This window comes from Leptonychotes weddellii, chromosome 4 (genome assembly GCF_054177405.1).
Source record: "Leptonychotes weddellii isolate Sample4059 chromosome 4, ASM5417740v2, whole genome shotgun sequence".
In the NCBI taxonomy this organism is placed as follows: domain Eukaryota; kingdom Metazoa; phylum Chordata; class Mammalia; order Carnivora; family Phocidae; genus Leptonychotes; species Leptonychotes weddellii.
In genome coordinates this window covers 83,693,052-83,708,114 of record NC_138372.1, presented here as the reverse complement: position 1 = coordinate 83,708,114, position 15,063 = coordinate 83,693,052, and the positions used below count along the sequence as shown (strand labels likewise).

Here is a 15,063-nt window from a genome sequence, read left to right as displayed (position 1 = left end):
TTTAAAAGATTTTATTTATATTTGACAGAGAGACACAGCGAGGGAGGGAACACAAGCAGGGGGGGTGGGGGAGGGAGAAGCAGGCTTCCTGCGGAGCAGGGAGCCTGATGTGGGGCTCGATCCCAGGACCCGGGATCATGACCTGAGCTGAAGGCAGACGCTTAACAACTGAGCCACCCAGGCGCCCCTATTATTGGTTCTTGATTAGGGTGCTGTACGATAAAAAATGAGTTAAGACTATTTAGATAATGACTCATAGGAAAGACTGATACAGCAAAAAGAACAGTTTACCTGCCAACACGCTTAACTGCTCTTAACTACTAAGATGTAACTATTAAAGAACCAAGTAGAATAACAACTGCTGGTTAATACAATGTTGAATTTTCTTATTAAGTTGATAAATACAAAATTCTCTGGCTATTGAAGACAAAGATATAAAAAGCTAACGCTGGATTTGGATGAATCTAGATTACATACAGAAAACACTATTGAGAAGCTTAGATTTTTGGAATATTTCTCAGACCTAGAGTAAAATTTTAGAGGATAACTAACACCAAGTATTCCATGACACCCACTACTAAACCTCACTATAGAACTGGAAGGACGAATAAACTAAAAATGATAAAGTATCTCATATACAATACTGCTTACCTTAGTAATCTGTTTACGGAAATGAGGCATCTTTTTCATCAATTGGGCAAGAGCACTAAGCGATGTCTAGAAAAAAAAGTCAAACATTTTTAAAGCAAACTTATAATTCAGGTATTCTATATAACAATTTTTGTAGTTTATTTTTTTAAAGATTTATTTTATTTATTTGAGAGAGCACATGCGAGTGCATGCCCAGAGTGGGGGGCAGAGGGAGAGTCTTAAGCAGATTCCATGCTGAGTGTGGAGCGTGAAGTAGGGTCAATCTCACGACCCTGAGATCACGACCTGAGCTAAAACCAAGAATCGGACGCTTAATTGACTGTGTCACCCAGGCGCCCCTCTATATAACAATTTTTTAAATCCTGTAGTTTTATTGCTAATTTTCTAAATATTTGGCAAATTAAAAAAAAATAAATCCAAGAGACTTTCAGTTTCAGTCACAATAAAGTAGCCGATATCAAAATTATTCTCCCCCCATAAACAAAAACAGAACTGGACAAAATAAATAAGCCAACAGTTCTCAGGCAATGGATAAGAAAAAGAGCTCACAGCTAAGATACTTGAGCAAAAGAAAGCACAGGTGATCCTTGTACTCACCCTGGCTTTTCCCTGGGACACTTTCCAAAACACAGTGAAAGGAAGTAGAATTCAAGTAAAAAGCACTAGTCTCTCTGGGCAGAGGAAAAAGAGATCAGAGTTTGGGGCTGGTGAGGTAGGGTCTGGGGGGCAAGGTGCTAGAGAGAAAGAGCCAGTCAGTCGCAACATAATTCAAAGATAAAACTCAAAGAGGTATTGCCTTTGGATCCCTGGCTGCGTGTGTAAAGGGCAAAACTCTTAAAGGCCTAGCATGGAACAACTGCTGGGTGGCTAAATGCTAGACAGAGATTTCAGAGGGGTCTTAGTGCTAAGAAAATACTGGTATTCTTTGATCCAAAGAAGAGAGTGCCAAGTGAACATCCCAGACATTTAGTACTAGGACTGTCTTTGGACCAAGTGCAAAAGGAAAATACACTCACCATAACAACACCTGGCATGAAGTCTCAACAGAATTAAGGTTATTTATCAGCAAATTAAATGCCTGCCAGAACAGAAATCAATACTCTTTGCAGAGAGAACATCATCTAGTGCCTCTGCAATATGTTATCTGCGATGTCTAACATACACTAAAATATTACTGGTCATGTAAGACAGAAAAAAGTGGTCAATACCAAAGTTATAAAATAAGTCAATAAACGCAGACCCAAGACAAAGAAGATGTGGTATATATACACAACGGAATATTATTCAGACGTAAAAAAGAATGACATCTTGCCATTTGCAACAACATGGATGGATCCAGAGAGTCTAATGCTAGTGAAATAAGTCAGTCAGAAAAAGACAAATACCATATGGATTTTACTCATGTGGAATCTAAGAAACAAAACAAATGAACAGAGAATAAAAGAGACAAACCAAAAAGCAGACTCTTAACTACAGAGAACAAACTGATGGTTACAAAAGGGTAGGTGGGTAGGGGGATGGGTGAAATAGGTGATGGGGATTAAGAATGTACTTATCATGACGAACACTGAGTAATGTATGGAACTGTCGACTCACTATATTTTATACCTGAAACTAATATAACACTGTATGTTAACTATATTGGAATTAAAAAAAAAAAAAAGAGGTTGACCCAAGACAATCTAGATGTTGGAAGTTAACAGACAAGAAATTAAAAAATAACACATTTATGTTAAAGAAAACAGGAAAAGATGGAATACATGGATGAAAAGATATAGTATTTCAACAGAAAATTAGAATTTATTTTAAAACTTCAATGTCTTAGAACTAAATGCAGTATTAAAAATTAAAAATACAAAAAAAAAGAAAGAAATTAAAAATACAGTGATTCTCCTACATTGCTGGTGGGACTGTAAAATGGTATAGCCACAACAGTATGGAATTTTCTTATAAAGTTAAACATACATTTTACTATATAACCCAGCAATCCCTTTTTTTTTTTTCAAAGATTTTATCAATTTATTTGAGAGACAGAGAGAGCACACAAGCGAAGGGAAGAGGTAGAGAGAGAAGGAGGCTCCTCGCTGAGCAGGGAGCCCAACGTGGGGCTCGATCCCAGGGTCCCGTGATTATGGCCTGAGCTGAAGGCAGACGCTTAACAGACTGAGCCACCCAAGTGCCCTCCAGCAATCCCACTCTTAATTATTTACCCAAGTGAATGAAAACATCTGTTTACACACAACCTGAATGTTTTATAGTGGCTTTATTCATAATTGCCAACAACCTGAAAAAAAAGTATTCAGCAACTGAGCCACCCAGGCGTCCCCAAAAATAACATCTTAAGTTTATAAACACATGTTGAGTAAAATATATAACAACAATAGCACAAAAGATGAAGGGGGTAAATGCAGCTAAACTGTTATAAGGTTGAATTATTCAGGACATGGAAAATTATAGTCTACTTTAAGGTAGACTATAATAATGATACATTTTGGGGTGCCTGGGTGGCTCAGTTGGTTGAGCACCTGACTCTATTTTAGCTTAGGTCATGATCTCAAGGTTGTGAGATCAAGCCCCGAGTTGGGCTCCTCGAGCTCAGTGCAGAGTCTGCTTGAGATTCTTCCTCTCCTTCTGCCCCTCCCCCGCTTGCACATGCCTCTCTCTAAATAAATAAATAAAGTCTTAAAAAAAAAAAAGGAGTATTACAGGGACTTATTTCTCATAAACCTGGAATCAAATATCCTAAGCAAAATATTAGCAAAGAGATTCAGTGATATAGGAAAAGGATAATGCATCAAGACCAGTGCAACTTATTCCAGGAATGTATGGTTGGTCTGTTATCATATTAACAGAAAAAAGGAGAAAAAAAATAATTTCAATAGATGCATGTGATGAAGTCCAACACCTATTCTGATTACAAAAACCAAAACCACAACCTGTTTTGCAAATTAAGAATAGAAGGGGTAATCCAGATAAAGGATGTATCAAGGGGCGCCTGGGTGGCTCAGTCAGTTGAGCATCCAACTCTTGATTTCGGTTCACATCATGATCTCAGGGTCATGTGATGGAGCCCTGCACTGGGCTCCACTCTGGGTGTGGAGCCTACTTGGGATTCTCTCTCTCCCTTGCCCTCTGCCTACCCCGCCCACCCTTGTGCTCTCTCTCTCTCTCTCAGAAAAAAAAGAAAAAGAAAAAAAAGGATGTGTCTAAAATAACCTAAGTCTAACACAACACTCAATGGTATAATATCAAACATGTTTCTCCTGGGGGAATGTGACAAGGATATCCTCTATCATCAATTCTATTCTACATTATAGAGCTAGGAAATATTAACTACTAAGAAAACTATTTTAAAATGTATAAAGATTGGAAAGGATCAGGCTAAATTTTCTTTATTCACAGATGATATTATTGTGTAATATTTTGGAATGATGGAAATGTTCTCTATCTTGATTTAGGTGGTGGTTCCAAATATATATATAAAATAGTTACTCAGTACTCACTTAAGATTTGTGCACTTAGGTAAATTACACCTTGAAATAAAAAAAATCTAGCAAAAATGCACTGATGACATTGGCTAAATGGCTTTTTAAAAATAAACTCAATGAAGCAAGAGAGACAAAATTGTTGGGACTAGATAATGGGTACATGGGAGTTCATTTTCTCTACTTTTGTGTATGTTATAAATTTCCCAAAATGGAATATTAAAAAGATAAAATAAAAATTTTAACACATTTTAAAATTCACCATCATTATTTTGAGTGTTAAATAAAAGTCTTACCTTTCCTTCTGTTGCTTTCTTCGTTGATGAAATTTCCTTCATTAGTTTGGGAATTTCCCTGTCAAATTTAAGAAAATTCTTTAGGTTTCTGAGGTGTTACTCTTTACAGAAATATTCTAAGATTATAAAATTTACTTTCATGTACTTAGTGCCTTAAAAATATGGGATAAAAATTAAAATGGGTTCACATACTCTAATACAACTGCAATATGCCGATGTCGAATTCTGACCCAGAGGTCATCATCTTCTTCAAGGATTGCCTCCTTTTCTTTCCCATCTGTTTTGTATCTACAAGTAGACAGAAATATAAATCTTTTGGATTATCCCCCACCAAAAGTAGAAGAAACATTTTTACAATCAATAATTTTAAGACACAACTCAAGAAATTAAACCATACATTCAACCCAGTATTTTAGGATGATAATGAATACCTACTTTGATTAAGGCATATTGCTTGCTATCCTTACATTAAAAATCAAAGTGCTATGTCTACCAAGACGTTTTTGCTTTCAAATGTTAGGGTTTAGCTCAGCAAAATGTTATTTTATGGAACAAAAATTCAACATTCTACAATCAACTCTAAGAACAAGACTAAATTTATATTAACAACGTCTTCTAATTGCTTAAAATACTATTTTGATGTGTTCATAACCATCAGCACAACTATCAAACACTCATTAAGTGAAGAACAGAAATGTCACCTCCAATGTAGCCTATTAAATACTGAAGGTGTTTCAGAGTTAACATTTTCATAAACATGTATAAATTCATAAACATGTATCACCTGTTTCTATATTCTTCCCTAATCCTACAACCACACGTCCTTTGAAGAATGGGAAAGGAAATGAGAAAACAAATGTAGTCATAAAAAATTGTGATTGCTTTCATGAGTACTACTGACGTAAGAAGCAATTCATTATTCATAAATACAATACATACAGTAGAAAAAAGATCTTTTCATCTATCAAGGGTTCATGAAATTACTCAAAATGGGCTTCCTGACTGCCTCCCCAAATGTAATTCTCCCTTCTCTTTTTATGCAGATAGCCTCCTTCCATCTGTGGAGCTAGGGAGATTCAATCACCCCTGCAACTCTCAATTTCCTGAGCCAAGATTAGGAAGGACAGCTTTGAACTTTCCCAACTCTAGATTACAGACAATAAATGTAGATTTCTACTGTATGAGTACAATCACTTTTCTAACTCCCAAAATTAAAGGCCCCACCTATAAAACCATTTACCTATGCAGTCTTAAGTGCAGATAGCCAAATGTAGAATGACTGTGCTTAACCAGAACACACTAAGGACAGAAGCAGCCCATTTGCCATTTAAAAATGCCACTTTGTACTTACATAACATCTTTAACCTTTGATTTATACACAAAGATTAAGGCAGCAAGCCTAACAATACTAAAAGATGATGACAACTCCATTTTAAGAGTACATTTAAAGAGACCACCAAGATAAAAAACAGAATATGGATACTCAGAATTTCCTGCTTTGTAATGTTTCCAATTAACAATTGTAATGGAGCACAAACCATAGGGAGTGCAAGCTTCCATCTTATCTCTGGACTTTGCTGATTCATAATAGGGAGTATTGCTGGCTTTTTTTTTTTTAATAAGTCTCTCCCTTACTCTTAAAAAAATTAAACTTACTTTCCGTGCCAGCAAACCTAGGGAGATAATTTTTTTTTTTAAGTAGGTTCCATGCCCAGCACAGAGCCATTGCAATGAGGGGCTTGAAGGGAGATTAATATTTTATTTATTTATTTATTTATTTTTGGAGAGGGAGGGGCAAAAAGAGGGAGAGAATCTTAAAGCAGGCTCCACACCCAGAGCGGACCCCAACATGGGGCCTGATCTGACCTGAGCTGAAATCAACAGTTGGGACGTTTTAACCGACTGAGCCACCCAGGCGCTCCGAGAGATAAATACTTTAAATAGTAGGTTAGAAATGTCTGACATGTATGTTTACAGTCTGGAACCAAAGGATTTAGCGTCCATCAGTTTTCTTTTTCTTTCTTTCTTTTTTTTTTTAGTTTAATTTTTTTCTAAATCTCTTGAGCAATGCAGGTTTAGAGACCTAAAGGACAAGAGAGATAAATAGTATCTCTTCTGAAAATTCTGAATAAACTGCTTGAAACTACTTTTGTATTAGAAAAAATAGCAATACTGATTTCTCTATGTCACCAGACATTAATATAAACTACACAGAGAAAAATTCAGAAGACAGGATTTGACCAGAATGCAAATAAACATACAAGAGAAAATACATAAATACAATACATACAGTAGAAAAAAGATCTTTTCATCTATTAAAATTACTAAATTAATTTAAACATAAAATTTCAGAAAACTGACTAATTTTCCTTTTCACCACTATTCTTAAACAGTAAATCATAGATGAAAAATGCCAATTTGGACTTAAGGGATTATGATATCGACATGTAAATATATAGATGTATGTACACCTATATACACTCATAATGATTCACAATAATACAGTAAAATGGTTCCTTGATAGAAAAGTTATTTCACTTTTCATTTAGCTCTCTATTTGGCATTACTTTTAAAGTAAATATGCTTATATCAGAGTTAAGTCAAGAGATACCAAATTAGTAACATTATGCCTATTCTCAATAGTTATCCTATTCAGTTTTCTAGTCTTCTAATCTTCTTAAATACATTATATTGACAAGACACACACACAGATACTTTTGCGTGTGTGATTCAGAATAATTATAGCCTAACAGCCTAACAAGTTTGAATATGGTTTCCACTTCAATAAATATAGTCATGGGCCTGGTACTTACTCTTAACATAAGCAAAAAGTCCAAATTCCACCTGTTTAAATGTAGCTTTGTTATAGACATAGTTAAGGAAGCAACCATACCAAAAGAAGCTTCAAAGCAGTCAAATTACCCATTAACTTACAAGGTCAAGATATTTTTAATACGTTCTAATTATAGGGTAAGAGGATGATAAAGTTTCTGAATATCAAATTATAGGGGCTTTCAATTTCTGGTGCCTACACGAATCATTAAATGCTCATATCCTATATATCCTGTTTGTATATGCCCCTTATATGCCCTTCAAGTTATACTTGCTTGTATGTATCATTCTCAATTGGCAGTAGATCATATGCCATTGCCTGAAAGGTCAGTTCATGCAGGACAGTGGACACAGGATCAAAGCCACGATCAATTATTATGAGCTGGGAATGAGTTTTACCCTGGAATAACAAGATAAAATTATCTTCAGAAACGTCAATTTCTTTGTATGAACACCTTGTTAATATCTCAGAAAACAAAAGCAGACTTTTCCTAAGTTCTGCCTCATTCTTAAGAATGTGAAGTTCTATTAAAATAGAAAAATCAGAGTAGCACAGTAAGGGAAAAAAAACAAGACTACAAAAACGAAAGCTTTCATAATTAGATTAAGGGGCTATATTTAATAAAACAATATTGTGAAAATTCATTTTAAAAAAAGTAACATTTGCCTTGTGCTACAATTCATTTTCTTAGGAATTCAGCTCCATAACCCTAAAACTGATATAAATTATGAACAGTAGTTACTACTAAAGCTCTCAGCACATGTGCTAAGCAAAAAATAAGTTACAGCAACCCTGTGAGGCAGGTATTATTATCTCCATTTGATGAGGGCATTAAAGCTTAAAATTCAGTAACTTGCCCAAATCACATAGCTAGTAAGTGGCAGGATGGAGATTCCAACCCAGGTCAGTTTCACTCCATACCTGTGCTCTTAACTGTTATGCTATTTAAAAAGATTATATTGATGCCAACTAAGATGGCAAATCAAAATGAAAGCCTTGTTATTAATTCACAAACAGCACTAATCATTAAACAGTGAATAATAGTGCTGGGAAAAGTACTGTTACTATCAGTATCTTTCATACTTCATTTTAGAAAGTAATAAATTCTTTGGATTATTATTTAAAGCAGTAAGAAATAACCACAACTCCACGCAAGTAATGAATCACTAAATTCTGCCTCTGAAACTAATACTACACTATATGTTAACTTGAATTTAAATAAGATCTTGCAAGAAAAATAAATAACTACAACTCATTAAACAAACATTTCCTATTTATTTACATATATGAGACATAGGTAAATTAAGATAGACCTTTAAAAAAATGTTTAATTAACAATTTACTCATTTAAACTCATTTGAGCCAGTATGGTACAGTGGTTAAAAGCACAGCTTCTGGAATAACATAGATCCAGGTATGAGTCCAGTCTTGACCATTATCTTGCTGTTAAGACTTTGGACAAACTGTTTTAACTTGTTAGTATCTCAGTATTCCCATTTGTAAAACAAAATATAACCACAACCTCTGCTGTAGAAGATTATTGTAAAGATTTAATGTAATAACACCATAATACATTTAGTACCTAGCATTTAGTAAGCTTTCAATACATCTAAGTTGTAAGTCCTCAAAAAGACAAATAAGAAAAAGATAGTACAATATAAGTGTTATATCAAGGGTTGGGGTTATGACAATATGTGGAAGGAAGTCATTTGACCTGAAGAGTCAGGAAATGCTTCAGAAAGGAGGTGACACTTCATCATGTCCTTAAATGAAAGAAAAGTATCAAGTATCTGAAGGGTGTATAATTTCCCAGGCAGAAAAATAGAAAGGACAAGTTTGTTTTTCGTGGATTTTGCCTTTTTTTCCCCCACTGAAGTTATGAAGGACAAAAGGATATTTACTAACATACTGATCATATATCTCTTCCCTCATTCAACATACATTTATTGACTATGACTATGCTACACACTGAGCCACACTGAGCCACTGTTTTCCTAACTACAACCAGAACAGCTTTCACCAGACCACTAGTAACTTTTAGAGTTCTAAACTAACATTACATCTAAGCTTACACCCGCCCACTCCAGTGCAGTTGTTTGTGAATTTCCCTTTTTCATTATGCCTCTGCCAAAGAATCTGGTTATCTAAGCAACAAAGTCCCTCTTTTATAATGTTGTACTTATTCTTTAAGTTAAAGAGCCTCTTCCTCTGGGGTGCCTTCCAAGATTCCAGTTAGAAAAAGATTAAGCCCCTGCCTATACTCCCATTACATTCTATGTATTATTCTTTTCATTCCACTTACTAAAAACACTGTATCAGTCATTTCCTTGCCCTTCTCCTCTTAGTTCTAAATTAGCAACAATTTCTTCCATTCATTTCATATGGCTTTCTAGACCCCTGGCCCCGCTTCCTTCAGTCTCCTCAGACTCTTCATTCTCCAACCCAAGCCTCAATGCTGGTATTCTCTAGGTCCCAACCTTAGTCTCTGATTACTTTATACTATCTTCTTAAGATAAATAACAGCTGCCATTTATTAAACTCCTGTATGTGCCAGACATGTTAATTCACCTAATCTTCATACCAACCAACCAAGCTATGTTTATCTCATCCATTTTATAGACGAAAATACAACTCAAAGTAGATAATTTGTGCAAAGTCAGAGCTAGTAATAACAAGAATAGCTATATTTATTGTTTACTCAGTAGTAAGCATCATTATAAGAACTTTAAAAGTAGTAACTCCTTTAACCCTCTACTTTATAAAATAGATATTCTTATTATCCTCATTTTACAGATAAAAAAATTTAGGCACAGAGAAGCTACATAATTTGCCCAAACTGACATATCTATGAATTAAATGGCAGAGCCAGGATTTGGACACAGTGCTTACTTCAGAACCCATATCAAAAAAAACAAAAACAAAAACAAAAACAAACAAAAAAACCAAAACCATATCTTCCCCACAAAACCTCACTATTAAGCTTTCAGCTACCATCTACGTTAATGATTCCCAAATTAGTACTGGACAATGAACAATAGTTTTTTTGCTTTGTGAAGAGATAAGATAGACTTTGTACATAATCACTATTTGCCTTTTATACATTACCTTTATTAGGCTCTTTTCATCAATCTTGTAGTAGTTTTCAAGTTTTTTTTCAACAAGCTGGGCAAGCTTACTGGCATTATCTAGAGGTTTACTGAAAGTGAAAAAAATGTTCAAACAATTATCTTTCTTTCAAAACATGTTACAATATCATAAAGCTGAATTCTAAAATTAAACCATGTAACAATTTATTAATTTAAAAGAGTTTATAAACACAGAGAAGTTCTATACCAATTTGTCTGGATTTTACAAATGTAAATCTTATATTTGCTTCAGATTTTCTTAATGTAAAGAAAATAATATAAATAAAATTACAGTTCCCTTTATTTCCTTCCCAATTCCTAGGCTTCTCTTCTACCTCTACCCAACCCCCAATTGCAACCACTATCATGAATTCGGTGTGTATTCTTCCTATCAATGCTGTTATATATATTTACTATTTTATATATGTTTAATAGTAGTATATGTTATATATATGCTTGAGACCTATCTATGTTGACACATATATTTATTCATTTTATTTCTATATAGTATTCCATCATATAATTATACTGGATTCTATGTATTCATTCCCTTAAGGATAGACAGACATTTAAGTCATTCTCAATTTTATACTATTTCAAAAAACACTGAAACAAATATTTTGTAAATAAATCTCCATGTACGTTTCTCTACTCTAAAAGTATAACTGCCGAGTCATAAAGTACATTTTTTACTTTTTTAGATACTAGCATATTACTCTCCAAATTAGTTGACCAATTATCCTTCCCACTAGCAGTGTGAGATTTCCCGTGTTCTCTAACATCTAATCAGTTTTCCAATATAATCTTTTGCATAAAATCTTATATATCCCTCTCTACTAAAATGATAAAATCATAGTCTAAATTACATCTTCATGACCAGTGGCATTAGTATAACTTTTGGGTCTACAAGAAAAATGCTGGAAAATGCTCCTCAAATAGCCCACCAACCTCAAAAATGGAGGGTCTCATTGTGAGGCCTTCAAAGAGTAAAAGACGCTTTAGGTTTAATACCTTAAAAATAAATAAAGCAGCAACTATAAAGAATAATTTATTACACATTTTGCTTTAAAATATTTTCAAAAGGAAGTAATTTTATGTTTGAATTATACTTTAACAGTCCATAAGATATAAAGGAATGCTTTGAGAAAGTACAAGTAGAATTCTATTTTATTTTTTTTTAAAGATTTTATTTATTCACTTGACAGAGAGAGACACAGCGAGAGAGGGAACACAAGCAGGGGGAGTGGGAGAGAGAGAAGCAGACCTCCCACCGGGCAGGGAGCCCGACGCGGGGCTCGATCCCAGGACCCCGGGATCATGACCTGAGCCAAAGGCAGACGCTTAACGACTGAGCCACCCAGGTGCCCCTACAAGTAGGATTTTAAAAGCCTGGATTATTCGTTAACTATTGCAGTAACTCAAAACAGGTCCACTGGTGAGCTTTTAAATTATTAATTGGTTATATTTACTCATCCTGAACAGAGTCAACACCAAGAACAGAAACTTGAACAGCAACTGAACTCTAGCAGAAGACAAACCACTTAGCTCTGTTCCCCTGAGTTCAGAATGTAATTAGTACATCACCTATAAGAAAAAGAAAGTTTTCAATACCTGATGTATGTATGAGTAGAGCTTATTAGGTAGCATCTGAATTAAGGAGAATTGCTATATTTTTCTAAGTAATTAATAGATTTTTTAAGTGGTTAACAGTAATGCAACTTAAAGTATCACATGAATTTGAAATTAAACAGTTTAGCCAAGTAACCTGATCAATGCCAAAGTTCAAATTAAAGAAACTTCTAAAAGAGAAATGAGTGATAATACTTATTATTTGTACACTACATCAAAAACTAATGATGTGGGGTGCCTGGGTGGCTCAGATGGTTAAGCGTCTGCCTTCGGCTCAGGTCATGATCCCAGGGTCCTGGGATCAAGCCCCACATCGGGCTCCTGGCTCAGCGGGGAGCCTGCTTCTCCCTTTCCCTCTGCCTCTCCCCCTGCTCATGCTCTCTCTCTATCTCTGTGTCTCAAATGAATAAATAAAATCTTAAAAAAAAAAAACACAACTAATGATGTACTGTATGGTGACTAACATAACAGAATAAAAAATAAAAAATAGGGGCGCCTGGGTGGCTCAGTTGGTTCAGCGACTGCCTTCGGCTCAGGTCATGATCCTGGAGTCCCTGGATCGAGTCCTGCATCGGGCTCCCTGCTCGGCAGGGAGTCTGCTTCTCCTCTGACCCTCCCCCCTCTCATGTGCTCTCTCTCATGCTCTCTCTCTCAAATAAATAAATAAAATCTTTTAAAAAATAAAATAAAAATACTTATTGTACCACAGTATATTTACTACTATCATTTTACTGGTGCCATGCACTATTCTGAATGCTTTACAGAGTTCTAACAACTTTTTAAGATGGGTATTATTATCATTCCCATTTCATAGATAAGGAAACTGAGGGCAGAAGGGTCACACAGCTAGCAATTAGCAGAGATTAAAATCCAAGCTGCCTGGTTACACACAACACAGATGACTCTCAGAACATAATGTTGAATAAAGAAGCCAGAAACAAAAAATATCACATGATTCCATTTTTACCAAGTTCAACATCAAGCAAAACTAAAATGTGTTAGAAGTCAGCAGTGACCTTTGGGGAGGAGAGGGGACTGGTGATCAAGGGGGCTCATGAGCAGAACCTCTGAGATGTCATCTATGTTCTATTTCTTGACCTTGGTGGGGTTAGCAGGATATGTTCACTTTGGAAGAATTTATCAAGCCATACACATATAATTTATGCACTTCACAGTCAATTTTATTTTTAAAAAGCAAATAAATAAAGGTACATAGTATTAAAGTCAAACTTTATTCTTAAAAAAAACCAAAACCCAATAATCTATTTAAAATAGCCACTGGAATTAGAGGGAGACCTGGGTGGCTCAGTCGGGTTTGGTGTCTGCCTTCAGCTCAGGTCATGATCCCAGGGTCCTGGGATAGAGCCCAGCATCAGGCTCTCTGCTCAGCGGGGAGCCTGCTTCTCCCTCTGCCTGCCACTCCCCCTGCTTGTGCTCTCCCTCTCCGACAAATAAATAAATAAATAAATAAATAAATAAAATCTTAAATACATACATACATACATACATACTTTGACACTAAAACCACTATTCAGATAATATGGCCATTCAAATTTGGTGAAAATTTAACAAAACATTAATTGTAAGACTGTATGTATTCTCTATATGACAATAAAGACATTTCCCCTAAGCATTCCTTAAACTCATGAAAGTGTTTGCAAATCATACCAAATTTAAGCACTGAAATTTAGTAACAGAGGCTATTAGTTGCTCTGAAATTTCAACCTTAAACTTTAAATCTCCTATATATACAGCATAATTTTAGATGGAAAATAAACTACAAACCAATAAACACAAGCACAGAGACATTACTTACCTCTACACTGGAGATCAAATAGAAAGCATAACATATACAGACACTATTGAGTGTCTTACCTTTTGTATCTTACTCCAGGATTTTCATCCAGGGTAGCGCACACTGTAACTATCTGCTCAGCCATTTCTTCCATAATGGCATCTTTTCCGTTTGCATTACTAGGGTCTGGACTGTAACAGTAATAGAATGCATCTGGTACATCAAGAGTATAAACCTAAGTTAGGCCGGAAAAAAAAGGTCACACTGTCAATTTGGTGACTTAATGAAAAAAAAAATCAATCAAGAAAAATGCAGCTATTATTTGGACATCAAAAGAAATTACTTGCACTAACCATGCTGTTTCCTGAGACCACTGTGTCTTTACCTTATCAACTCTCATTTTCTCTCTGTCCTCTTGATTTCATCCTTATTTCTTTTCTCACTCTCCTTTCCTGCTTAGTCTACCTCTCTCCTTCAATTCTTGTTTCATATACAGATTGTACTGTTTGTTTTTCACTGTGCAACAGATGAAGGAATCTGAGGTAGTCAAACTAAAATAAAAATCTAATACCTAGCACAAATACAACAAAACCAAAATTGGTCTATATATTTGACATACATTAAAAATCTTAATCCTTTAGAGAATAACCTAGAAATTTTCCATAGTTGAGATGTTTCTTCAATTCTTTAGCTTATATTCTTCATGTCCTTAAAATAGAAACATATTTTCCAAAAACACAGTATTGTGCCAGACATAGTAATTGGTCTAACCAGATACACTGAAACCTCAAAGATACATTTATTCAACTAACAAAAGCATTTACTTATGTACAAAGAACTGGATTAGAGATTTACTATTATTGTGTTATTTGAAGAGTACAAAGGAAGAAGCTCTCTAACCAATTTTTATTTTTTTTTTTTGTTTTTTTAAAACAATGATAGCAATCCCGCTTAGCCTAGGATAATGTATTGAGTGTAAAAGTAGGTATGTAATAAATATTATAGGTTAACCATTGAATTATGAATAAGCTTCCTTGCGAGTTTCCTTTCACCGTACAGTCATTCATTTTTTTTTAAATTTTTTATTCTTATGTTAATCCCCATACATTACATCATTAGTTTTAGATGAAGTGTTCCATGATTCATTGTTTGTGCATAACACCCAGTGCTCCATGCAGAATGTGCCCTCCTCAATACCCACCACCAGGCTAACCCATCCTCTCACCCCCGTCCCCTCTAGAACCCTCAG

At 35.0% G+C, this 15,063-nt stretch overlaps 1 protein-coding gene across 4 annotated transcripts in view; it reads right to left on the bottom strand.

The window, feature by feature from the left end:
• Positions 1-15,063, bottom strand: part of STXBP3 (syntaxin binding protein 3) — a 54,141-nt gene that overhangs the window by 12,141 nt on the left and 26,937 nt on the right. For all 4 annotated transcript variants that reach the window (XM_006742041.3, XM_081815583.1, XM_081815585.1 and 1 more), the window contains 6 exons: positions 13,895-14,049; positions 10,371-10,461; positions 7,540-7,664; positions 4,625-4,720; positions 4,433-4,490; positions 652-717 (listed from right to left, as the gene is read on the bottom strand). In XM_006742041.3, the coding sequence (XP_006742104.1) occupies positions 652-717; positions 4,433-4,490; positions 4,625-4,720; positions 7,540-7,664; positions 10,371-10,461; positions 13,895-14,049 (591 nt within the window). The remainder of the gene's footprint in view (positions 1-651; positions 718-4,432; positions 4,491-4,624; positions 4,721-7,539; positions 7,665-10,370; positions 10,462-13,894; positions 14,050-15,063) is intronic.